Below are 27,667 nucleotides of genomic sequence, written 5' to 3' on the forward strand. Positions count from 1 at the left end.
GCTGCATGAGCTGCTTGTAAATTTTGGAGATTAATCCCTTGTCAGTTGCTTCACTTGCAAATATCTTCTCCCATTCTAAGGGTTGTCTTTTGGTCTTGTTTATGGTTTCCTTTGCTGTGCAAAAGCTTTGAAGTTTCATTAGTTCCCATTTGTTTATTTTTGTTTTTATTTCCATTTCTCTGGGAGGTGGGTCAAAAAGGATCTTCTTGCTGAGTGTTCTGCCTATGTTTTCCTCTAAGAGTTTTATTGTGTCTGGTTTTACATTTAGGTCTTTAATCCATTTTGAGTTTATTATTGTGCATGGTGTTAGAGAGTGTTCTAATTTCATTCTTTTACATGTAGCTGTCCAGTTTTCCCAGCACCACTAATTGAAGAGGCTCTCTTTTCTCCACTGTATATTCTTGCCTCCTTTATCAAAGATAAGGTGACCATAGGTGCGTGGGTTTATCACTGGGCTTTCTATCCTGTTCCATTGATCTATATTTCTGTTTTTGTGCCAGTACCATACTGTCTTGATTACTGTAGCTGTGTAGTGTAGTATAGTAATTCCGGGAGCCTGATTCCTCCAGCTCCATTTTCCTTTCTCAAGATTGTTTTGGCTATTAGGGGTCTGTTGTGTTTCTATACAAATTGTGAAACTTTTTGTTCTAGTTCTGTGAAAAAGACCATTGGTAGTTTGATAGGGAATGCACTGAATCTGTACATTGCTTTGGGTAGTAGAGTCATTTTCACAATGTTGATTCTTCCAATCCAAGAACATGGTATATCTCTCCAGCTGTTTGTATCATCCTTAATTTCTTTCATCAGTGTCTTATAGTTTTTTCATACAGATCTGTTGTCTCCTTAGGTAGGTTTATTCCTAGATATTTCATTCTTTTTGTTGCAATGGTAAATGGGAGTGTTTCATTAATTTCTCTTTCGGATTTTTCATCATCAGTGTATAGGAATGCAAGAGATTTCTGTGCATTAATTTTGCATCCTGATACTTTACCAAATTCATTGATTAGCTCTAGTAGTTTTCTGGTAGCATCTTTAGGATTCTCTATGTATAGTATCATGTCATCTGCAAACAGTGACAACTTTACTTCTTCTTTTCTGATTTGGAATCCTTTTTTTCTTTTTCTTCTCTGATTACTGTGGTTAACACTTCCATAACTATGTTGAATAATAGTGGTGAGAGTAGACATCCTTGTCTTGTTCCTGATCTTAGATGAAATGGCTTCAGTTTTTCACCATTGAGAATGATGTTGGCTGTGGGTTTGTCATATATGGCCTTTATTACGCTGAGGTAAGTTTCGTCTGCGTCTATTTTCTAGAGGGTTTTTTATCATAAATGGGTGATGAATTCTGCCAAAAGCTTTTTCTGTATCTATTGAGATAATCATATAGTTTTTCCCCTTCAATTTGTTAATATGGTTTATCAAATTGATTGATTTGTGTATACTGAAGAATCCTTGCATTCCTGGAAGAAACCCCACTTGATCATCATTTATGATCCTTTTAATGTGCTGTTGGATTCTCCTTGCTAGTATTTCCTTGAGGACTTTTGCATCTATGTTCATCAGTGATAGTGGCCTGTAGTTTTCTTTCTTTATAACATCTTGTCTGGTTTTGGGCTCAGGGTGATGGTGGCCTCGTAGAATGAGTTTGGGAGTGTTCCTCCGTCTGCTATATTTTGGAAGAGTTTGAGAAGGATAAGTGTTACCTCTTCTCTAAATGTTTGATAGAATTCGCCTGTGAAGGCATCTGGTCCTGGGCTTTTGTTTGTTGGAAGATTTTTAATCACAGTCTCCATTTCAGTGCTTGTGATTTGTCTGTTTATATTTTCTGTTTCTTCCTGGTTCAGTTTTGGAAGGTTGCGTTTTTCTAAGAATTTGTCCATTTCTTCCAGATTGTCCATTTTATCAGCATAGAGTTGCTTGTAGTAATCTCTTATGATCCTTTGTATTTCTGCAGTGTCAGTTGTTACTTCTCCTTTTTCATTTCTAATTCTATTGATTTGAGTCTTCTCCCTTTTTTTCTTGATGAGTCTGGCTAAAGGTTTATCAATTTTGTTTATCTTCTCAAAGAACCGGCTTTTAGTTTTATTGAACTTTGCTATTGTTTCCTTCATTTTTTTTTTCATTTATTTCTGATCTGATCTTTATGATTTCTTTCCTTCTGCTAACTTTGGGGTTTTTTTCTTCTTCTTTCTCATATTGCTTTAACTGTAAGGTTAGGTTGCTTATTTGAAATGTTTCTTGTTTCTTGAGGTACGATTGTATTGCTATAAACTTCCCTCTTAGAACTGCTTTTGCTGCATCCCATAGGTTTTGGGTCATTGTGTGTTCATTGTCATTTGTTTCTAGGTATTTTTTGATTTCCCCTTTGATTTCTTCAGTGATCTCTTGGTTATTTAGTAGTGTACAGTTTAGCCTCCACGTGTTTGTATTTTTTACAGATTTTTTCCTGTAACTGGTATCTAATCTCATAGCGTTGTGGTCAGAAAAGATACTTGATACGATTTCAATCTTCTTAAATTTACTGAGGCTTGATTTGTACCCCAAGATATTATCTATCCTGGAGAATGTTCCATGAGCACTTGAGAAGAAAGTGTATTCTGTTGTTTTTGGATGGAATGTCCTATAAGTATCAATTAAGTCCATCTTGTTTAACGTATCATTTAACACTTGTGTTTCCTTATTTATTTGCATTTTGGATGATCTGTCCATTGGTGAAAGTGGGGTGTTAAAGTCCCCTACTATGATTGTGTTACTCTCGATTTTGCCTTTTATGGCTGTTAGCATTTGCCTTATGTACTGAGGTGCTCCTATGTTGTGTGCATAAATATTTACAATTGCTATATCTTCTTCTTGGATCGATCCCTTGATCATTATGTAGTGTCCCTGTTTCTTGTAATAGTCTTTATTTTAAAGTCAATTTTGTCTGATATGGGAATTGCTACTCCAGCTTTCTTTTGATTTCCATTTGCATGGAGTATCTTTTTCCATCCCCTCACTTTCTGTCTTTATGTGTCCCTACGTCTGAAGTGGGTCTCTTGTAGACAGCATATATACGGGTGTTGTTTTTGTATCCATTCAGCCAGTCTATGTCTTTTGGTTGGAGTATTTAATCCATTTACATTTAAGGTAGTTATTGATATGTATGTTCCTATTACCATTTTCTTAATTGTTTTGGTTTTATTGTAGGCCTTTTCCTTCTCTTGTGTTTCCTGCCTAGAGAAGTTCCTTTAGCATTTGTTGTAAAGCTGGTTTGGTGGTGCTGAATTCTCTTAGCTTTTGGTTTTCTGTAAAAGTTTTAATTTCTCCATCAAATCTGAATGAGATCCTTGCTGGGTAATCTTGGCTGTAGCTTTTTCTGTTTCATCACTTTAAATATGTCCTGTCACTCCCTTCTGGCTTGCAGAGTTTCTGCTGAAAGATTAGCTGTTAACCTTATATGGATTCCCTTGTATGTTATTTGTTGCTTTTCCCTTGCTGCTTTTAATATTTTTTTCTTTGTATTTAACTTTTGATAGTTTGATTAATATGTCTTGACATGTTTCTCCTTGGATTTTTCCTGTATGGGACTCTCTGCGCTTCCTCGTATGATTGACTATTTCCTTTCCCATATTAGGGAAGTTTTCAACTATAATCTCTTCAAATATTTTCTCAGTCCCTTTCGTTTTTTCTTCTTCTTCTGGAACCCCTATGACTTGAATATTGGTGTGTTTAATGTTGTCCCAAGGTCTCTGAGACTGTCCTCAATTCTTTTCATTCTTTTTCCTTTATTCTGCTCTGCAGTAGTTATTTCCACCATTTTATCTTCCAGGTCACTTATCCGTTCTTCTGCCTCAGTTATTCTGGTATTGATTCCTTCTAGAGAATTTTTAATTTCATTTATTGTGCTGTTCATTATTGTTTGCTCTTTAGTTCTTCTAGGTCCTAACTTAAACGTTTCTTGTATTTTCCCCATTCTGTTTCCAAGATTTTGGATCATATTTACTATCATTATTCTGAATTCTTTTTCAGGTAGACTGCCTATTTCCTCTTCATTTGTTTGATCTGGTGGGTTTTTACCTTGCTCCTTTATTTGCTGTGTGTTTCTCTGTCTTCTCATTTTGCTTAACTTACTGTGTTTGGGGTCTCCTTTTTTCAGGCTGCTAGTTTGTAGTTTTCATTGTTTTTGCTGTCTGCCCCCAGTGGCTAAGGTTGGTTCAGTGGGTTGTGCAGTCTTCCTGGTGGAGGGGACTGGTGCCTGTGTTCTGGTGGATGAGGCTGGATCTTGTCTCTGGTGGGCAGGACTGCATCCGGTGGTGTGTTCTGGGGTGTCTGTGACCTTATTATGATTTTAAGCAGCCTGTCTGCTAATGGATGGGGTTGTGTTTCTGTCTTGCTAGTTGTTTGACATAGGGTGTCCAGTACTGTAGCTTGCTGGTCGTTCAGTGGAGCTGGGTCTTAGCGTTAAGATGGAGATCTCTGGGAGATCTTTTGCCATTTGATATTAGGTTGAGCCGGGAGGTCTGTGGTGGACCAATGTCCTGAAATCAGCTCTCCCACCTCTGAGGCTCAGGGCTGACATGTGGTCAGTGCACCAAGATGCTGTCAGCCACACGGCTCAGAAGAAAAGGGGGAAAAAAGAACGAAAAAAATAAAAATAAGATAAAATAAAATAAATTTATAAAATAAAAAATAGAGATTATTAAAAATTTAAAAAATTAAAAAGTAATAAAAAAGACAAAATAAAAGAAAGAAGAGAGCAACGAAATCAAAAAAGAAATCCATCAATGATAGCAAGTGCTAAAACTATACTAAAAATCAAAAACAGAAAAAAAAAACCCCAAAACGGACAGACAGAACCCTAGGACCGACGGTAAAAACAAAGCTATACAGACACAATCACAGAAAGAAGCATACACATACACACTCACAAAAAGAGAAAAAGTAAAAATATCTATGTATCTTTTGGGAAGTCTGAAGTCTTTTGCCAGCGTTCAGTAGGTGTTCTGTACGAATTGTTCCACATGTAAATGTATTTTTAATGTATCTGTGGGGAGGAAGGTGATCTCCACGTCTTACTCCTCCGCCATCTTGAGGGTCTCCCCGACAATGCACGTATAATTATAGCTTACTGAACCATCTTACCTGTTGTGTACTTCTGCCCTCAATGTCATTATGATATTGCTCATTTTTAAAGGAAATCCACACCAGATCACATGGCCGACCAATTGGAAAACAGCATCTGAAACTGGGACGTGGTACTGACCCTTCTAATCCACGCTGAGCACAAGGAGAGTGGAGATGGGAGGATGGATGGTCTTTTTCCAGTTTCTTCCCAGACTGTCCCAGGGACTGACTTCCCGGGGCTCCCTCCTTGGGGGGCACTGTAGGGACCCACACTAAGAAGACGCGGTTAGCTGTGGCATTAAAACCTGGCAGGCCAGAGATAATATTTCTTTCTTTTTTCCGCACCACAATCATTAGTCCATGCCCACAGCATGCTGGCTTAACAGAAACTAAGGCAGATGCCACAGAAACAAAACCACAGAACCTGTGGAGCCAGAAGGGCCTGAGAGGGCAACAGTCCTCTAATAAGCTTTTTAACAGAGTTTCCAAGGAACCAATCTTCAGACAATGTCTCCTCTACCTTATCCCATTCTTTTGGGTGGTAGCTTTTGCTTAGGCCGCCATCAATGTTTAGTACAACAACACCTTATTTATTTTTGTTGATCTAAGAGTTAGAGACCTTGAAAACTACCATTTCCACTTAAAAGCTGTTCAAACTTGGACAAGTTCATTAACCATTCCAAGCCTTAAGAAAAATGGAGATAATACCACTTTCCAACTTTATTAGCATTAAATTAGCGCATGTAAAGTGCTTACCACAGTACAGCACAATGGTGAAAGTATAGTACAGTAAGCTCTGAGTAAATGCTAATAACTAAGAAAAAAAAATCCAGAGTTTTGTTCCAAAATTACTTTCTATTCTGCAGTACACCAAAAACAAAAATCATATGTGATAATGCTGGAAGTCAGAAACTACCTCCAATCACAAAGCTACATTTTTTTTTTAGCTACATATGGATCTAGTTCAGCTAGAGTTTCCTGAATGAATGTGGGCCTTTTCCAAGCACATCCAGCATAGCTCAATCATTGGCACCCGAAACAAAGCTCAGGCTCTGAAAAGCTGCACGTGATAGAAATTAAGCTACCTGTACTGAAAGTATTTAAAAGGGAAAGAGAATGACTTAGAAGAAAAGGAATTTAGGCACAGTCTCCTTTATATAATCTAAATGCAGCTTGTTGATTCCTTTCGGAAATATTCCCAGAGTTAAATGTAATACTATTGTGCCCATTAACAGAACAAGTTTCATATGCACTGTGCATGGTTAATGTGGTACACGACTGCTCCTTGGATTCCTTGAATATTTCCCCTTGAAAGTTGGGAATCAAAACTCCTTTGCTACTACTAAGCAGTTTAGTAAGCTCTTGCTGCTACGCTATGCTGCTTCTAGGGCCACAGGGAATTTCTGAATAATTGAGTTTAAACTTTAAATAATGATCAGATGCCCCTAGAAACCTCCTGACAGACACCAGACTCAACAAAGAAACTGAGGTTTTTCATCATCGTTCTTATTCTGTACCATTTTAGGTATGTTGTATAAAAGTTTAACTGTAAAAGAAATTCAGTATCTTTTCAACTTTTGCATTGCATCAGGTAAAGTGTAATTTTTAAATGAATCACCTATTGTGGACCAGACATTTCTGCATACAGCATCTTTGTAACTTAGAAATTATCAAATATTTTAAGATCACTGAAATTGTTTTAGTGTGGTTTGATTTCTAAGACATTTTAGCTTTAATATATCTACATAGCTCAGTCAGTTTTAAATTCTACATTACATATAATGGAATCTGCAAGCCAAATTTCTTATTTGTCCGTTTTGGGAATAGAATAACTACCTTTTATCCACTTAAGAGATATTTGAAAAGTTCAATATTTTTCTATCATCAAGCCTCCACTCTTACAGCTAGAACTGAAGATTCCAGTAGATATTTTCTTTCTGGGAATACTGATAGTGGGGGTGGGAGTAGGAAAGATTCGAGAGAGAAAAACCGAATTTATTAGTAGATTCAGTGCAAGAGGTAGTAAAATCAAATTTATTACCCAAAGAAAGGAAAAAGGAAATATCTTTGGTCAGCATCTAAAGAAAGAGATATGGGGCAGTAAGGATACCTAGTAAGTGTTGGACCCTGTGTTAAACATTTTACAAACATAACTCAATTTATTCCCCATGATAGCTTAAAAAATGTATTATAGTCACTTTTACAAAAGAGGAACCTGAGTTTAGGAGGTTAAGTAACTTGACTAAAGTTACGTAGTTGATAAGGCACAGAGCTGGGATTTCAATCAAAGTCAACCCTAGACATGGATATTGTTATGGATTGAATTGTATCCCCCCTGCCCCACCCCCAATTCAAATGTTGAAGCTCAATTGTGACTATATTTGTAGACAGGGCCTTTACAAAGGTAATTTATGTTAAATGAGGTCACCAGGGTAGGTTCTTAATCCAATAGGACTGGTGTCCTTATAAGAAGAGGAAGAGACACAAGGGATGTGTACACACGGAGAAAAGGCCCCGTGAGGACACAAGAGAGAAGGCAGCCACCTGCAAGCCAAGGAGAGAGGCGTCAGGAGAAACCAATCCTTCCAGCACCTTGAACTTAGAGTTCTAGTTTCCAGAACTGTGATAAAATAAATTTCTGTTGCTTGAGCCACCCGGTCTGTGGTATTTTTTTATGGCAGCCCCAGTGGACTGACACAGATATGAACTTTAAAAGATATTCTTTAGAAAACCAAAATTTAAACGGAGTCATGTACCACAATGTTCTTGCAGCTCTATTTACAATAGCCAGGACATGGAAGCAACCTAAGTGTCCATCGACAGATGAATGGATAAAGATGTGGCACATATATACAACGGAATATTACTCAGCCATAAAAAGAAATGAAATTGAGTTATTTGTAGTGAGGTGGATGGACCTCGAGTCTGTCATACAGAGTGAAGTAAGTCAGAAAGACAAAAATAAATACCATATGCTAACACATATGTAAGAATCTACAAAAAAAATATGGTCATGAAGAACCTAGGGGCAAGACGGAAATAAAGATGCAGACCTACTAGAGGATGGACTTGAGGACACGGGGAGGGGGAAGGGTAAGCTGGGACAAAGTGAGAGAGTGGCATGGACATATATACACTACCAAAGGTAAAATAGATAGCTAGTGGGAAGCAGTCGCATAGCACAGGGAGATCAGCTCAGTGCTTTGTGACTACCTAGAGGGGTGGGATAGGGAGGGTGGGAGGGAGACACAAGAGGGAGGAGATATGGGGATATATGTATATGTATAACTGATTCACTTTGTTATAAAGCAGAAACTAACACACCATTGTAAAGCAATTATACTCCAATAAAACTGTTTAAAAAATAAGAGAGATTCTTTATTGTTTGTTCTATAGATCTCTTCTTAACGATATACCATGAAAGCTAGTGTTAAGTGCCGTGAGTGCAGGGCTACGGGTGTCTGTATCTTCAGGGTCTGACACATAATAGATGATTAATAAATTTTTGTAAAGGGAATAAATTAATGAATGAAAACAAATTCATTCCATAGTGATATATTTCTTGACAGTGTTCTCCTGTGGCTAAATAAAGATAAAACGTGACATAAAAATCCCTCTTCCATTTAGCTCTTGTATTACATACACAACTGAGTGAAGAACCATTCTTTTTTCCTCAGTCAGTGTCACACCTAGACCTGAAGCTTTCATTTGCCAGAATCAGGTGCCTCCTTTCCCTGGCATGGCATCCAGCATCACCTGGAGTTTCCTGTAGCACCCTGGACCTCTGCCGTCATGGTTCACCCCTGCCCCTCATAGAAACTTCCTTGCCCTGTAACTATTTGCCCAAAGGAGACAGACTGCTTATCTAAGTCTTAGTCAACCAGATCCCCAAGCATGTCACATTTGTCCCTAAGGAGAAAGATAAAGCACATTTCATTAATCACCTCTACTTAAAAGAAGTAAAGAAACTGAAGCACAGAAAAATTAAATGATTTGTCCATTCACGGTCATATAGGATCTTGTCACTCAAACTGTGGTTCATGGGTCAGCAGCATTGACATCACATGGGTGTTTGTTAAAAATGCAGAACCTCAGGCCCCATCCAGTACTGTTGAATCAGATTCTACACTTCACAGTCAGAGAAACACTTTTCAAGTTTTGACAGTGTGGAGATTTGAATCCAAATATTCCAGTTCCTAAATCAAGGTTCTTTGTCCATGTGCTTCATCATAGGGGCTTCTAAAAACAATGGCCTCCCCCTCATTATTAGTCTCCTTACAGTGCCAGGATTCTAATGGTATAACATCAGTTGGGTAGGTGCATCCTATGAGACCCCAGGGTTTCAGAGCTTTGAAGCTTTTAAATCACACCCTTGAGACAGCAGCCTATTTAGTCTCTGCAAAAGGAGAAAAAATTCGGGCCACGCGTCAAAGTGGGGAAGTGGCCATTCTATAGACACAGCTGTCATTGATAACTTACATCATTACATTTGATCTTCACAATAACACAATGAGAGAGGCTTCATTATCCCTATTATACAGATGAAGAAACTGAGACTCACATGAGTGAAATAATTATTAACAGAGACTTTGCATCGCTGGTTTCTCTGACTCCAGGGCTGGGCAGAAGGACATATCCCCTAAAATCATAAAACCCCTCAGGGATAGTTCTCCAGTCATCTAGGTAGCAACACTTCAGAACCTCTTGAGAGGCCTCTATAACTCTGGGTTATCATCACTTTTCTCCTCCGTAGTATAATGATGAGAGACCTACTTCTGGGCTGAGGAGCTATGGTATTCTTTATTGGATTCTTCTTCATTTGGCTCTGCAGCCTGTAACAATGGGTGTTCTCCCCTCTCCCATGTGATACAACATGCCAGCTCTTCGAATGTATGTATTCATTTCATGTTAGATGTTCTGCTGAAACCCTGAGACCTTTGAAATGGAGCTGGGATGGATTTATGATGACAATGGGTGGGTGAAACCACATGCTTTCTCTCTTTTGTTCAACACTGAGAGGAACACATGAATGACAGCCCGTTCCCTTGGGATCACTTGTAGGTTATAATGCCCACACCTTAGCTTCTTTAGTCATGGTGAGATGAAAAAGAAACAGAGCAACTACAGGGAGGACCTTCAGATTCCAAGGAAAACCATGGATATGATGAATGAACACTGTGACCAACATTCCATATGGAAAGAAGGCGTGAACTATTAATGCAGCAGCTGGAGGAGACAAGGGGCAGGCCATGTACATTAATGCTCTACTACAAACCCCCTCCCAGTATGATCGACTGCTTTCTGGCAGCTCTACTGACCTTACATGTGCAATTTTTAGTCACTCTTCATCTTCAGAAAAATATCCCTTTGCTATTTGCGTGCCAAAAACAAGAATAATTGAAGTAACATGTTTGTTGTGGCAAAGTGCTACATCTTGAGACTCAGGATCTTTAGTTAAGATACTGGTGGACTAAAGGATTTGACAAATAATATATGGATTCCTGTGGGTTATGTGGTCAGTGAAGGAACGTGAGAGTTCCCATTGTTGCTATTCACAATTTCAGTGACCTGCTGATCAGTCCTACCAAGACTGAGTTAGAGCTACAGCCAAGTAATATCATGTTAGTATTTTCCTACTGCTTCTTTATTTAATCTGATGCACATACTGTGTAAAGGGTATTTCATAATAAGCTGATCTTTTTATTCACTAAACAATGCATGTTAGAGCCCCATTCCTACCAAAAGCAACTTAATAAAATTAACTCTGACTCAGTCGGCGTGTGAAATGAGATTCTCTCTAACCTACTCCACAGTGGTTTCCTCCAAGGCCAGAGATTCTTCAGTGGTCCAGTTAGAGTTGAAATGCTGTATACAGCTACATAATTTTTTACCTCAAATTAATGATGTCTGAGTTCATGGACGTAATACTTTATAGGAATTTCAATTAAAAAGAGAATGTTTCTTGGCAAAAGGAACAATTTTGCTTTTCTTACGGTTAGGGTTATTCTCATTTGGGAAAGGAGTGCTGACAATCATATGAGGTTGAAATTATGGTGAGTTGTGTGTGCACAGAACTGTGGTTAAGAGCTTGGGAATCAGGAGACTTCTATCATACTTCACCACCTACTAACTACGAGACTTGAACAAGTTACTCTCCTCTCTGAGCCTCAGTTTCCTTTTCTGTAGACTACAAAGCCTCAGTGACACAGTTAGTACTAAGTCTCCTGGGACTGAATGATTACGCTTCGGAATGGTATAGAATCACTTTGAGAAGTCTTTAAAGATTGTTATAAAGGATAACAATGTATCCACAGTACATATTAGAGACCATACAAATCATATTATTTAGAATATGATAAAAGCATAAACAAACCAAATGGTTTGGGATGCATATCATTCTCAAATGTATTAGCCCTTCAATAGTCCTATTAGCCTCAATAAAAACAATGAATTAATGCATATGCTTCATTGCTAAGGTGCGTCATCACTCTGTATTTCAAGTCCTTTATTTTACTTATTATTTTATATTTAAAAATAAAACACGACCCAGTGATAATGATGCTGCTGGCCTAGGAGTTGGGAGCTATGGATTCTACTTGGGGGTTTGGAATGATTAAGTCCTAGGAACTCTGCTGTGAACTGCCTACTATGGCTCAAGTATTCAGTAAACTAATTTATTTCAGTTTTGGATTTTGTAAGAAAAACTATGTGTATTGTTTGAGACTCATAATAGTTATACTTTATTAAACTTTCTGCCAAACTACTTGACAAAGACAAATCCAGTAATGATATATCAATACTATGTATTAGATATTAGTTACAGGATGAATATCTGGACCCGAAACGATCCAGGGTAGAAATGTGACAAGGGGAAAATATAAGTGTAGTTTTTTCACATCAAAATGAAAGTCTGAGGTGAGCCTGGATTTATCTGCATTTCAGGCTGCACAGCACAGAAGCTGTCCCAAAGATTCCTTTTTCCTAGGTAGTCTCATTTCCTTTGTCAACTCTAAATTTTTGTTGGAACTAAGGTTTTATGTTTTCTTGATAATCAGAAGTGACAATCAGTGATGTATATTCAAATTTATTCTAGTATGTTTTAATTTCTGAATTTTTGTTTCATAGAATCATAGATTTCCTGAGTTAGGTAGAAGCCTGAAGTTCATCAAATCCATTTACCTTCAGCAACTGCAGACTCTAAGGTGCAATTTTTCTTGTCTGAATGTTTATAATCAAGAACCACAGGCCAGTAAAGAAAATGAACAGAGTAAAATGACAGAAAAAGGAATTCCAGAAATGAATATGTTTTCTTCTTCCCTACTACTGACACTACTTTGGTTGACACAGTTGCGTATGTCTTTTTTACAGGTGTTGTAGCCCCAAGTGTAAAAAACACATGTGTAAAGCTTTGATGATAGCATTTCTAAGCTATCTCATTTTGACAACAGAAGAATTTTAATAGTTTTTTATATTCATTTTTACTTTAAATAAGAAAATGAAAATGAAATTTCAAAATGCATGCTGTTGTCGGGACTTCCCTGGTGGTGCAGTGGATAAGAATCCACCTGCCAATGCAGGGGACACGGGTTCGATCCCTGCTGCGGGAAGATCCCACATGCTGCGGAGCAATCAAGCCCGTGCACCACAACTACTGAGCCTGCGCTCTAGAGCCCACATGCCACGATTACTGAGCCCGCGTGCCACAACTACTGAGGCCCGCGTGCCTAGAACCCGTGCTCCGCAACAAGAGAAGCCACCGCAATGAGAAGCCCACGCACCGCAACGAAGAGTAGCCCCCACTCTTCGCAACTAGAGAAAGCCCGCGCGCAGCAACGAAGACCCAACTCAGCCAAAAAAAAAAAAATTAAATCTTAAAAAAAAAGAAAAATTAAGAAAAACCCATTAAAAAAACCCCAAAATGCATCCTGTTGTGTTTAGCCATAATGTCAAAGCAATCGAAAGAATTTAATCACTGATGGCATGCTACAGTTAAGTGAATTAAGGAGGAAGTTAAGGTTTTCATTTCTAATTTTCCTCTTCCCTGCAATGGACATCATGCATTTAAAGATTCTATAAAATTTTACAGTTCGCAGTAAACACAGAGTAATGTATGTATGTCTATCTCTGTGGGGAATGTTGTCTATTTCCCTGCAACTACCATTGAGTATACACAATTAGCATAATTTATGCAATACTGGAAACTTCCTTTGTTATTTAGAAAGAATTTCCTGGCTTGCATAATATTTTGTACTATATTTTCCAAGTCTGGGGCAACATGATCTTTTTGTGGAATCCACAGCATGAAACAAAATTCTCAAAACAATTTCATTAAGGCCGCTTATCTGTTTTACTTTTTCCAGGTGCCCTGGGGTGTTCCTGCTAGTATCATTTGCATCAAGTTTAAAACTAATGAAAATCTAAATACAATTAGAAAGGGAGATGAGGAAAAGAGAGATTCCAAATCAGGGTGGATCCTCTTATTGTGCTGGAGGGAAGAGGATTGTGATGCGTCTTTGATAGCAGCAGTGGAGGAAATGAAACACTGATTGCAAGCCAGGTTTGAGCTGACCATTAATATGAGAGAAATCAACATTATCCTGATTACTGCATGTGAGAAACAGATGCCATTCCCTCCTCTTTCTGCAGATGTAACAAAAGGCATTGTGCTCGCTTGGGATAACTGGGTGGGAATAACACATGATGCATATCCTTAAGATAAGAGGAAGGGGTTCCTGAGTCATTATCAAAATTTCAGGAATATCCAAATTTTGGCATAAGCATTAGGTTTTGGTTCTGTTTTTATCTGAGGAAAAAAATTTTCTACTAATCGACAACTGCTTAGTCCGTTTGTCAAAAATACGGTGTGTTATGAGAGCCTAAACAGTTAATGCCTGGATGCCTCCCCGCTACTCCACAGTTGTAACCCACCCCGAACACACACACACACACACACACACACACACACACACACACAAGTTCATTCCTAATTGTTCTGGAATATTCAGCTTACAACTGCTGGAGTTAACCTCCACACCCCTCTTCTTTCTTTTCTGTTCTGGAAGCTCCCTCCTCTGTGCTCCCACAGCATAACGTTTATCCAGATCAGCCCACTGAAAAGGCTAGGAGCAATGGGAAAAGTAGTCTTGTCTCATTAGTCTTTGCCTTCCTGCTCCTTGTCTAATCACTGGCAACGAGCCTTATCTTATTTTTTCCTGCCCTTCACCCCTCTTATGATGGCACATGTTATGCCTCCTAAAATACTGATTTTTTTGTTTCGAAGAAGACCACTGCAAACAGCAGAAAAATGTATTAACCAAACCTTTCTGTTATGTTGAACTTAACCATATGTCCATAGATTTGGTCATAAAATAAATCATTCCTTGATATTATAATACATTATCATTCCTTGATAATATAATATATGATAATATAATACAGAAAGCTGTCTTTGAAAGGCTTGCCACTGGAACTTTTTTTAATTGTCATTGGGGGAATGACTGTGGAGGACCAATGTGCTATATAATAAATGGGAAAATAATATGAAGTTATAAATGTAGTGAAAGAATAGAATTTGCTTCTGAAAACATGTGTGTGTGTATATATATATGTAATATTTATATATATGTACATTTCATACATCAGAGGGGAGAGCGTACATTTTTAATTTGACGAAATTCAAGAAAATTTGACACATTTCATCCAAACCTGCCTCCTCTATAGGGAGTATAGTTAGTATATAACTAAAATGTCTCCTGAAAACCTCTGAGCAATTGAAATCAGCCTCAAATTACCTCCACACAATCACCTAATCCTTCTATTTCCCCCTCCCAAAAAATCACAAAAAAATGACATCCATAAGCCTCACAGGGTGCCAGATCTAGGTATAATCAAAGAGAATACGGACAGAGTAAAAGTTTGTAATAAAAAGCCAGTGTCATGTTCACGGACTGACTGAGCTGCTGCTGGAGAAGGTGCCTTGATTAAACCTCCCAGAGCCTCATTTTTGGCACATCTTTGACCAGTTAGGCAGGCCCAGATTCTGCCCATGCTCTGCAATTCCTCATTCCTCCCAGGGAATTGTTCTGCCTCTTCCACAGCTCCTCCTCCAATCAAGGGTCTGACACTGCCCATTGACCACGTTTATTTTTCTGCCTTTTGGCACTAGGAGCTTGTCTGTTGTAGGATAAAAGTGGAATTCTCTGCTGTCTGCACGGCTTTCCCCAGGGAACAGAGCATGAAACCCAAACTTATATATAAAATCATATCCTGTTTGCAAACATCATATTCCCTTTGCTTCTCACTAATCTGGTCCTGTAAACCCCAGCACAGCTTGAGAGCCCATTCCTCATCTAAACAAATGCCATAAGCCCCTTTATACTTTTACAACCATGTCAAAAAATAATATTGCCTGCCAATAGTGATGTGATTGGAGTTGCCTCCTCCGAGCCATAAAAGAAGTGCAGAGTCTGTTATCAATTTCTCTAAGTGTATCAGGGGAATTATGGGTCGATTCAGTTCCAAGTTATAAATGACAACTCAAAAGCCGCAGAAGCGTTTGAAGCTGGGAGCTGATGACGACATTATCATAAAAGCCTGCTCGTCCTTGCTTTTGTGGGTTTTTTTGTGGCCTATCAAGTGAAGAGGGAAAAATAAGGCTGAGAAATGACTTCAAGATTTCTTCACACAGCAGCAGGTCAGATGGCCAGGAAAATGATCACTATTTTTAGTGATATACCCTGAGGAGTGAGAACTAAAGTGGTCCGGCACTGGCTTTTGTTTCCAGAGTCCCTTAATTATCTGTTTCACTATATGACTACCAAGGCCCGGGATTTGGTAAAATGCTCTTTTCAGTTGGTGCATTTTCTTGCAGTGCAATCACACAGTAATCAGAAATGAGTCATGCCATAGTAACGAAACAAAATGAGAACCAAACACAAAGGAATTTGGAAACCTTGAGATTGTTGTCCAAAATGCAATTCTGGAGAGCACACTTTAAAGCAACTTATTACCGTTCACCCATTGAGCTACTTGACCAAATTATCACCTGCAATTTTACAGGAAAAGCTAATAAGAGGTAGAGATTTTTTTAATTTCATCATGTCCCAGGCAGACCCCTCAAAAGCCAATTAATCCATCAGCATTCAGTAGGTATAAATTAAACCCATCTGGTAGGAAGGTATATATTCTAGGCAACTGGGGTTTATCCCAACAACTGGGGAGCATTAAGTGTTTTGGAATTTAAACCAATGGGTTCATCTTAGATAATATGAACCGGAAGAAATGCCTTAAGACAAAAGTGATTTTAGTGGTTTCCAAGCTTGCTGGTGTGCCCCCATGTTGCCAAGCTGGGCCACTCCATGTTCATACTGCGTATCTTTTGTATACGTAATATGTCTTGGACTGTCCTGGAGGTAAAAATTTAAATGGATACAAATCCACAGGACCCAGAGTTTCTCTTAGGACTTATATCAAAACCAAAGATCTTAGGAGTCAAGATGGTTCCTGAATGTCTAAGAACACAATCTGATTCCTAAAAAAACCCCAAAACACTGAATCAAGCTAGTTCTCTAGAGCATCAACAAGCGTAGGTATACACAACACAACACATACACACTCACCTAGACCTACATAAACACCACCAGGAGACCTATAGGCCAATTTGAAAAACAGAGATGCCTCTCTCCAGCACTTTCCAGCAGTGATGGAGTCAAACTAATCCAGTCTTACTCTACCTGCTTCTGCTTGTGCAAGCCAGATTTATCCACCACCTTTGCTGCCACCATACTGATTAGGTGTTATTCTATGACACCCACTGTGCCAGAAGCAGCAGCCACTATTCATTCCTTGGGTACTTCTAAGAGTTTACTAGAGCAGTTCTTGCTAAAGAATAGGAAGTTTACTTGGTATGTGTTTAGCACAGTTGAGTACATGTATTTTACGTTCAAGGCATAGTGAGTCATAGGCACAGCAGAGGTCAGACTTGGGAAGTGGGTCCTAGTGAACTGTCCTCATTTCAACTCTGGATCATGAATTAAATGTACTTGTTAAGTGAGTGGGAGTTTGATGATCACCACTCTTTTCACAGCTTTGATTTCCTCCCCATTACCATCCCCACTAAGCAGTCATTAACTTTGCTTCATTCTTTGCCTCATTTGTAGGTAATCAGCCATTCTCTAAAAATGGCCACTTGGGATGTCAGAAAATAAGTGCAAAAACCAATGAAACCCATTTTAAAAGTCAGTAAATTCTCTGCTTTCTCGAATGACTCTGTAAGCTCCTGGCTTCACTGGAGGTTTGCAAAAAATGAGCATGGATTAATGTGGGATGGTGACTGTCCTGTCCTAGGAGTCAAAAAGCAAAGCTCACTGGTGAGCTGCCATCAAGGGGACCACACTACGTTAGCCACACAGATGCACTGCTAGGCTCCAGGGGCTGCGGCTGGTCTGTTGAAGATGAGAGCGTTGGAAGGACCTAAAATGCTCTTTTGGAACTCCTCCACATGGACGTGCACGTCAACTTCATACCTTCAGCCTTTCAGCCTTTCCTAAGTAACTTCAGCAAAATAACCTCACTTCTCTGAGCCTTCAGGTTCTCATCGGCAAAATGGTGTTAATAATTACGACTACGTTATAACGTTATTACAAACCTCAGGTGCATGTTGGTAAACTGTAAAGTCCAAATGGATATTGGTTGTAGTTGCCATTTTTATTTCTAGAAGGCAGAGTCACAGGTGAAGGAATAGAAAGATTATCCTTGCAAAATCTAGCATCACTAAAATGACAGAATTAGCTGAAAATGTATGGGATTTCCCTGTATAAAATTTAGTTATAGCAAAATATCACCTAAAACGTACTCAGGACTAGTTGTGTTCTTTCCTTCAATATCTAAGAAACTTAACTGACTTAAATTCCTTAGTCCTTGGAAACCTGATCTAGAATTACTCTGTCCTAACATGAGTTAGCACTCAGTTCTACAGGATGATGGCTTGTTACTGGTAAGGGTTAACTTTAAATAGATTGCAGGTTATAGGGTATGTTCTAATCATCCACAAAAATGCAGACATTTTTCTTCATACATTGTTGGATTTGAACAAATTTGTCCTTGAAATATGGTATAAATATCCTGGGTTAAAAAGGCTTTGTTAATTATTGAAGACAAAAATGGCCTCAGGAGGTTCACAAACAAAATGTCCCACAATGCAAAGTGCTTTGTGAAGTTTATGCCATTTTCACCAGGAATATAATGCATATGCATACTCAGTATGACTCTACTGAAAACTGAATTCTGCTGTGAAACTACGTTATAAACCCTCTCATATTACCTTTTCTCTAGCAATATAAAAGTCTAGCAAAGTGGCTTCACACAGGAACCTGTATTTAGCAGGGGCCCCAAGTTTGGATTACTTTGGTATTTTTGCCATCTTGAAATTCTTAATAATTTCTGAACAAAGGGATCTCTATTTTCATTTGGCACTGAGCCCTACAAATTATGTAGCCATAATAACCTGAAGTCCAGCATAACTTTTACTGAGGAACAGCCTTAAACACAACTGACCAGATAAATCAAAGGATATATTTTTGGAATTTTATGTTATTTAAAAGCAGTAAACAGAAACAATTCCATTTACCATCACATCAAAAAGAATAAAATACCTAGGAATAAACCTACCTAAGGAAGCAAAAGACCTGTACTCAGAAAGCCATAAGATGCTGATGAAAGAAACTGGAGATGACACAAACTGATGGAGAGATATACCATGTTCTTGGATTGGAAGAATCAATATTGTCAAAATGACTATACTGCCCCAAACAATCTACAGGTTAAATGTAATCCTTATCAAATTATCAATGGCATTTTTCACAGAATTAGAAGAAAAAACTTCACAACTTGTATGGAAACACAAAAGACCATGAATAGCCAAAGCAATCTTGAGAAAGAAAAACAGAGCTGGAGGAATCAGGCTGCCTGACTTCAGATTATACTACAAAGCTACAGTCATCAAAACAGTATGGTACTGGCACAAAAACAAATATAGATCAATGGAACAGGATAGAAAATCCAGAGATAAACCCACGCACCTGTGGTCACCTAATCTATGACAAAGGAGGCAAGAATATACAATGAAGAAAAGACAGACTCTTCAATAAGTGGTGCTGGGAAAACTGGACAGCTACATGTAAATGAATGAAATTAGAACACTCCCTAATACCATACACAGCAGTAAACTCAAAGTGGATTAAAGACCTAAATGTAAGACCAGATACTATAAAACTCTTAGAGAAAAACAGGCAGAACACTCTTTCACATAAATAGCAGCAAGATCTTTTTGGATCCACCTCCTAGAGTAATAAAAATACAAACAAAAATAAACAAATGGGACCTAATGAAACTTCAAAGCTTTTGCACAGCAAAGGAAACCATAAACAAAACAAAAAGACAAATGACAGAATGGGAGAAAATATTTGCAAATGAAGCAACCAACAAGGGATTCATCTCCAAAATATACAAACAGCTCATGCAGCTCAATATCAAAAAAATAAACAACCCAATGGAAAAATTGGCAGAATATCTAAATAGACATTTATCCAAAGAAGACATACAGATGGTCAAAAAGCACTCAAAACTACAATGAGGTATCACCTCACACCAGTCAGAATGGCCATGATCAAAAAATCTACATACAATAAATGCTGGAGAGGGTGTGGAGAAAAGGGAACCCTCCTACACTGTTGGTGGGAATGTAAATCGGTACAACCATTATGGAGAACAGTATGGTGGTTCCTTAAAACACTAAACATATGACTACCATATGATCCAGCAATCCCATCCCTGGGCATTTATCTGGAGAACACCATTATTCGAAAAGATACATGCACCCCAGTGTTCACTGCAGTGTTATTTACAATAGCCAGGACATGGAGGCACCCTAAATGCCCATCGACAGACGAATGGATAAAGAAGGTGTGGTACATATATACAATGGAATATTACTCAGCCATAAAAAAGAATGAAATAATGCCATTTGCAGCAACATGGATGGACCCAGAGATTGTCACACTGAGCGAAATATGTCAGACAGAGAAAGACAAATACCATATGATATCGCCTGTATGTACAATCTAAAGAAAAAATGGTACAAATGAACTTATTTACAGGACAGAGTCACAGGTGTAGAAAACAAAGTTACGGTTACCAGGGGGAAAAGGGGGTGGGGATAATTTGAGTGACTAGGATTGACATATACACACTACTATATATAAAATAGATAACTAATAAGGACCTACTGTAGAGCAGAGGGGACACTACTCAGTACTCTGTAATGACCTATATGGGAAAAGAATCTAAAAACGAGTGGATATATGTATAACTGATTTACTTTACTGTACACATGAAACTAACACAACATTATAAATCAACTATACTCCAATAAAAAATTTTTTTTAAAAAGCAGTAAACAAACTCATACTTACCCCAAGTCCACCACAAGGTAATGAAGAAAAAAACTTTTGAGAAGAGTCACCTACACAGTAAGAAGACATGAAAAAATATATAAATTGGAATATAATTATAGTTTTTAAAATTTTTGGTGTTTATTAGCACATAATGTCACATCGTATTTATCATTTGAGTCAGAAGGAAACTGATCAAATTTTAGATAGTTAAGAACTCAAAGCAAATTAATACATATATTATTACATGTAGAGCCTTTTACTCCACATGAACAAACACATACTTATGAAAGTTGAGTCTCAAGATTTTTTTCAACTGCCCTACAGGATGTTCATCACAATACCTTTTTTGTTTATAACTTATCATAAATAACTCAGCTGTTCACTACGTGTATCCTTCCAGTGTAATGTTTTGAGCCGCAAAGTTTATGAAATACACTGTCATTTTTTACATGCTCCAAATATTAAAGCATTTATTTAAGTATACAGACCTATCTTTAAGTTCTACTTCAGATATAGCTAAGACCAAGTATACTATAAACCTCTCCAACATTCACAATTTTTTAAACAAATAAGTCACAAATCACTATAAATAGGATAACCTTTTGGGGATCTATATAATATACATATAAATGTATCTTTAAAGTAAATGCCAAAATCTTACTTGTGACTATCTTTCGGAAGTGAGATTTTATGGAATTTTTAATCATTTTTGTTTACCTGCACTTTGATTTTCTACATTATCTACTACATGTATAGAGAAAACAAAAAATTACTACTCCTAAACCTCCAAGACTAAAATCTGTCTTGCAAAGTAATTAAAGGAACGGCAGTGGGCATTTCTATATCACAGTTAAACAGCTCTGAAGTGACTCATATGGGTCACTCAGGAGATTCGTGGTAGAACCAGGTACAAACCTCCATTTCACTTATCCTAATTCATTTGTTCTATTGATGATCAATGAAATAAATAATGAAAATTGAAAACAGGTTTGTGATGGAATTCACATCATGTCAGTAAAAGTCTAAATAGATTTTACTGTCACAGAAGGAAGTTTATTTTGAAAACAATAAATTGTATGAGTTTTCACATGCAATTGCTAACAGATGGAAAATGATAAAGAAAAATGTAAGTGCAAATGAAAAAATAAGATATCTCATTATATATAAGGAGCCTCACGGAAAAAAAGATGAAAAGTCAACAAAAAAAATAAACAAATCATGAAAAAATATTAAAACTGGAATACTGACTTCAGTAAAAGATACATAAAAAATTTTATGGGGGCTTCCCTGGTGGCACAGTGGTTGAGAGGCCGCCTGCCGATGCAGGGGACAGGGGTTCGTGCCCTGGTCCGGGAAGATCCCACATGCCGTGGAGCAGCTAGGCCCGTAAGCCATGGCCACTGAGCCTGTGCTCTGCAACGGGAGAGGCCACAACAGTGAGAGGCCTGCGTACCGCAAAAAAAAAAAAATTTATGGATAGCTTGGGGAGAGGTAAAAAGTTTTCTTAAGTTGTTCCTCATAACAAAGATATTTCTGTGTCACTGAATATTTTGCAAGGATGTATTCATATGTCATATGTGAAATTAAAATATATAATAATGTATATTTTAATGTCTGAACTCTTCATTCCATAGTCAGTGAAAAAGGTTAAAGATAATATTACAGTGTACTGAAGTAATTTTTAAAGTAATCTAAAAAATTCTTAAACTCTAAGGGAATACAGAAAATAAATGATTTAATACTTGAGGAGAATCTAGCTTAGTACTGTTTAAATAATATTAAACAACCAAATTAATCGATAATTTAAATTTAGTAGTATGCAAAAAATGTTTATTTCACTGAACTGACTCAATTTATTTTTTAATAATGTTATATTGCCTCACCCATGGACTGAGCTCTGGCTAGCCACAAGATAACGAAAACTGGTAGTAAGAATGAGAGGAATATTAATGCTAAGGAAAAACCTCTCGGCAGAAATGACTAAAGAGAATGTTTGAAAAGTGTCACCTTACAGGGTCTAGAGTAGTTAAAGAGATAAATGCTGCCCATTTTCAAATCTAATTATTTTATAAGCTATAGATGTCTTTCAACATACGAAGACTGATGGGTCCGGTCATAATGAACTTTTGTTTAAATCCTTTCTCCTAACTCCAGAACATAACTATCAAAAGTAGTAGTATCAATTAAATTCAGAGAATTCATAGAATTGAATAAATTTCAGTTTACTGTGTGTGTGCATCGACAACCCCTCCCTCACCATCTGTGTTGGGAGGGATCAGAGGAAGAAGAGGATGTGTGGGAGAAAAAGAAAGGGATAAAGAGAGAGAAAATATCTTGATGGCTATGAATTTCTATACATTCATACAAGGCAGCTTCAATCTGGTCTTTTAGATACAAAAAACAAGCCACAAGAACTCAAATTTCACAAAGAACAAAAAATTATGAAAAATTAAACTTTTAAAAGAATGGGATTTTTAACTGAGACCCTGAATTGAGGAAAATTGGCCAAGTTTCTGGATTCATGAGAGAAACTGATACAGTTCAGAAGCATCATCAAAGAGGAATTTAGTGCTCGATATGAAGACCTAGCAATGCAACATCCTTGGTTACCTTTACTCCTGTAGCTTGCACTCAAGGCTGACATCGTTGCACTGATCCCTGAGAGGTGCCTATGGAACTCCACATGTGTATCTAAAGTTGATTCTAAAATCATCAATTGTATGAATTTTATCTCACATTAAATATTCAGAACTAATGAGATAAATGGCCATTTGGATCAAAACTGTAAAAATTAAATAATTGGTACTTGGTGTTTTCATTGCATACATATTTGAAAAGGACTTCTGTCCAAGTTCTAAATTATGTATTAGAATTCATTTCTAAATCATCAAATCTTTAAATGATACGTGTGTTTTGAGAAAATCTGTTTTTCTCAAAAGTGTCAAATTTCATTAAAAAAAAAGTGGTATTGCCATGTTTCATAAGTATGACAGTTCAAAGTTGCCGGAGTTTAAATTTCATTTCTTTTACAAATATGTCCTTTCTCTTAAAATGTGGAATAATGGTGGTCTTGGAACATCTAAACACCTATGTGTAAATTTATCTTAACTAAACCCAAAGTACCTAGTCCTATGCTTAGGTTGAATAATAATTTGAGAGCTAGTTAAAAAATATAGAAAAGAAAAGAAATAGGGAAGGTTTTCTACTTGTTTTCTCTTAACTAAATTAACAATAATCAAAATGGACATAGCTTCCAATCTTTAAAATGCATCAGTATTTCGACCACAGAAGACCATGAAAGTTATTGTTTGGTTTACTTCATCATTTTGGTAAACTGGGTGGGATTATTAATTCATGTTAAAATAAGGACATTTATGACAGTATCCACAGCAAAAGAAGTACTTTATGTAAAGACCTGCATGTGCAGAGATGGATTCCTTCAACAGAAAGAAGAAAAAACCACACAGATTATATATGTTTAGATTGACTCACTGTCCTTTATGTTACTATATAACTTTAATTCTTTTTTTAAAGAAATTTGAATATTTATTTTATTTTATTATTTTTTTAATAAATTTATTTTATTTATTTATTGGCTGCATTGTGTCTTTGTTGCTGCGTGCGTGCTTTCTCTAGTTGTGGCGAGCAGGGGCTACTCTGCATTGCAGTGTGTGGGCTTCTCAGTGTGGTGGCTTCTCTTGTTGCAGAGCACAGGCTCTAGAGCACAGGCTCAGTAACTGTGGCGCACGGGCTTAGTTGCTCCGTGGCATGTGGGATCTTCCCAGACCAGGGCTTGAACCCGTGTCCCCTGCATTGGCAAGCGGATTCTTAACCACTGCGTCACCAGGGAAGTCCATATATGACTTTAATTCTACTATACAAATTGATTTTCATCATCAAATTTTCATAATACGCTTTCTAAAAATTGAGTAATTTTTCTGTGTTCCCTTTTCTGTCAATTTCTCCCTACCTTGCATGCATGTACATGTACACACACACTCAACCATATACCTTTATTTCATAAATTTAGGGATGCCTGTCACTTGTTTTAAAAGGGCAGATTTTTAGCGTTATAATTGGTAACTGTTAATTTCCCCTTATAATTGCTTTCCAAGATGCCTGCCTACTACATGTCATACACTTGCTTTTGAATTGTTTAGGACCAGTTAACATAAAATCATTTTGAAATAATACTGAATTGCGTGAAAGAGTCCAATAATTTGGAACTGACACAATAGGTTTATTTGAAAGAAAGGGGCAAGAAAAAGTCCTCAAATGCCTTTTTTAGTTAAAAAACTTAAAACATGATCTTTCTGTCATACATTGCCATGTCATGTATTGTTATTGCATTGTAAAAGATTATGAATAAACGTAATTAATAGATTGTTTCCGTTAAAATACGGTTTTGTCATGAACTTTCTTCAAAATCTGTTGTTTCTATCGCTCATATAAAGTCTATATAAAGCTGTGAAACATAAATTTGATTTTAAACTCTGATAATATTAAGATTTAAAATGCAATCTTACTATAAAATACAGTGTTCTACGTGTAGCAGTAAGGAGTTTTCACTTAAAATAAGTTGTATTATACCCTTTGTCTGTTAAGGTCATAGAAAAAAGAACTGAAAGACACAAAATAAATGTGAAAGGTGAAGATAAATTTGCATAAAGAACACAAAAACTATTTTTTTTAGTCTAAAAATGTAAGCCAGCAAACTCCACAGTGCATTTATTCCTGTCAGCTAAAACACAGTGAACAAATGCTATTCAAATAAAAGTAAACATCATGAAACTTGCAGTGTCATTTTTTCTAATGCGGGATTTTCTTCATCTACATTGACTTCTATTGTAAACGACTCATTCCACAGAGCAGTGCTGTTGGAAAAGCTGATTTTTTGTCTCACTGCTTGCCAAGTATTTTGAACTGACAGCAGCGCTGACTAATGACAGTGCTGGAATGTGCTGTTCTCAGTAGAATGGAGGCCCATACAGACCTAGTAGTGTCCTGGGGTCCAGCTTCTGTCCATCCAGGGGGTTGGTGCCATACAACAGCGAGTGATGTTCAGAATGAACAAGCTGTATTTCCTCCAGGCTGGCTTTTCGACCTTGAATTCGCTGAAAGAAAACAGCAGAGACCTACAGTACTTCACTGACAACATTTAGGAGAAAATAAGACCCCAAGTCACATTTAAGATGATTAATAATGGTCGGAGTTTCATCATGTAGGAGTGTGACACGGATTTGCATTAACGAGGTACCATAATAATACTTGAAAAATAAGTGTATGCAAGGTTCAGATCCAATGGATTGCTTATGCCTAAGTGGGCAATTGACATTAAGCATATTCTTCTTTGGCATAAAAAAAAATCTATAAAAAAGATTGGGATTGACACATATATACTATTGATACTATGTATAAAATAGATAACTAATGAGAACATACTGTGTAGCACAGGGAACTCTACTTAATGCACTGTGGTGACCTGAATGGGAAGGAAGTCCAAAAGGGAGGGGATATATGTATATGTATGGCTGATTCATTTTGCTGACAGTAGAAACGAACACATTGTAAAGCAATTATACTCCAGTAAAAATTAATTTATTAAAAAAAAGAAGATAACATCTACCTTATAGTATTACTGTGAGGAACAAATGAAATAAAATAATTATGTAAAGCATCAAACAAAAAAGTTAATAATAATTAAAAATTAATAATAATTAATAGTTAACTCCTTTGTAAAAGTACCAACTTAAAAACAAACAGGAGCTATTGCTTAGCTAACAAGTAAATTCAACTCTTACTTTACACACTCACCCAAAGAACTTGTTGAAACAAATTCCTTACTGTTTCTTAAAGGACATAAGTAAATACCAATACATTTTAATGTATTTGATTATTACCCATATGCTGATCACTTCATGTGTGTGCACCTCACAACAGTGGTCGTCTAGACAAATGTCACTCAAAATATGTAACACTGGGATCAGTAACAGTTCAGGAAGTGTTTATGAATGGTCTGTGATGAGGTCTGCATAAAGCTGAGAATAAATATTTAGAAACTTTTATAGTAATCTGACAGAGTATTTTTATGTCTGCTGAATCAAATATAATCTTGTATGTCTTCAATTTTTATTTCACTATTGTAGTATCTCATTTTTAATGTATTTTATATAAGCATTAGTTTGTGACAGAATGGAAATTAAACAAAAACAATAACTGCTGTTTAATCAGAGACAGTTTGAGACACTCTATAGACTCAGTCAATATTTTTACACCCATGCTAGGCAGAAACGTTCACTTCAGCTAACAAAGAATGGTCCTTCAACACAGACAAAACTGTACATAAATTAAATCTCAGTCAGTCAATGGACAAAGTGTTCTTCCTGGTCACATTTCTCAGCTGGCACATCTCTGAGCCCAATAAACGTGCTGGTGTATGAAGTTAATTAGCCTTATTTTAAAAATTGCTGTGCTTTCCTAAAATTACCCAAACGGTGTTAATATTTTACTTAAAATATCTATCAAAACAAGACACTTGTAAAGTAATATATTAGCAGAGAACTACAGTAAAATTCAGAGAGAATCTGTTCAGGGAATCCTGTCCTTTCATGTTCCTGACCATGAATTACCAGTTAATGTGGAAACATAAGGTGACAACGACACCTCTCAGGACCAAGACAATTCCATGCTCAATCTCCCTAGTTTAAGATGATGTGGCTGCTGCTGTGTGGTTCCCTGAGGGGGCAGGCAGGGAGAACCTCGATACACTGACACTTCCTAGAGCTTTACTGGGTAGAGGTGCTTGTCACTGAAAATAAATCATCATGTCACAGTGAGAAAGGAATGGTGAGGGACCCAAGGGGTAAGAAGAAGGTAACAGGAGTGATGTAAAACAGAAACTTCTTGACACTGTGCCATTATGTGCTGAATAAACAAATGCTTATGGAATTTCTTTGTGATGGCACTGAAGTTCCCTCTGTTTGACACCCCATTTACATTTCCAGAAAAATAAAAATACGCTTTAGAGAAATTATTCCCAGGTAGGCGTTGAATGTTAAAATTAAACCAGGTAGGTAATGCTGAAGACTAGGGCAAATTTATGATGGCCAT

At 37.1% G+C, this 27,667-nt stretch overlaps 1 protein-coding gene across 12 annotated transcripts in view; it reads right to left on the bottom strand.

Annotated features, from left to right (window-relative positions):
- The window catches only part of HDAC9 (histone deacetylase 9), a 576,603-nt gene that overhangs the window by 276,435 nt on the left and 272,501 nt on the right, over nt 1–27,667 (bottom strand). For all 12 annotated transcript variants that reach the window (XM_073809646.1, XM_033862982.2, XM_033862975.2 and 9 more), the window contains 2 exons: nt 25,551–25,671; nt 20,576–20,625 (listed from right to left, as the gene is read on the bottom strand). In XM_073809646.1, coding sequence (XP_073665747.1) covers nt 20,576–20,625; nt 25,551–25,671 — 171 coding nt within the window. The remainder of the gene's footprint in view (nt 1–20,575; nt 20,626–25,550; nt 25,672–27,667) is intronic.

This window comes from Tursiops truncatus, chromosome 9 (assembly GCF_011762595.2).
Source record: "Tursiops truncatus isolate mTurTru1 chromosome 9, mTurTru1.mat.Y, whole genome shotgun sequence".
Lineage (NCBI taxonomy): Eukaryota > Metazoa > Chordata > Mammalia > Artiodactyla > Delphinidae > Tursiops > Tursiops truncatus.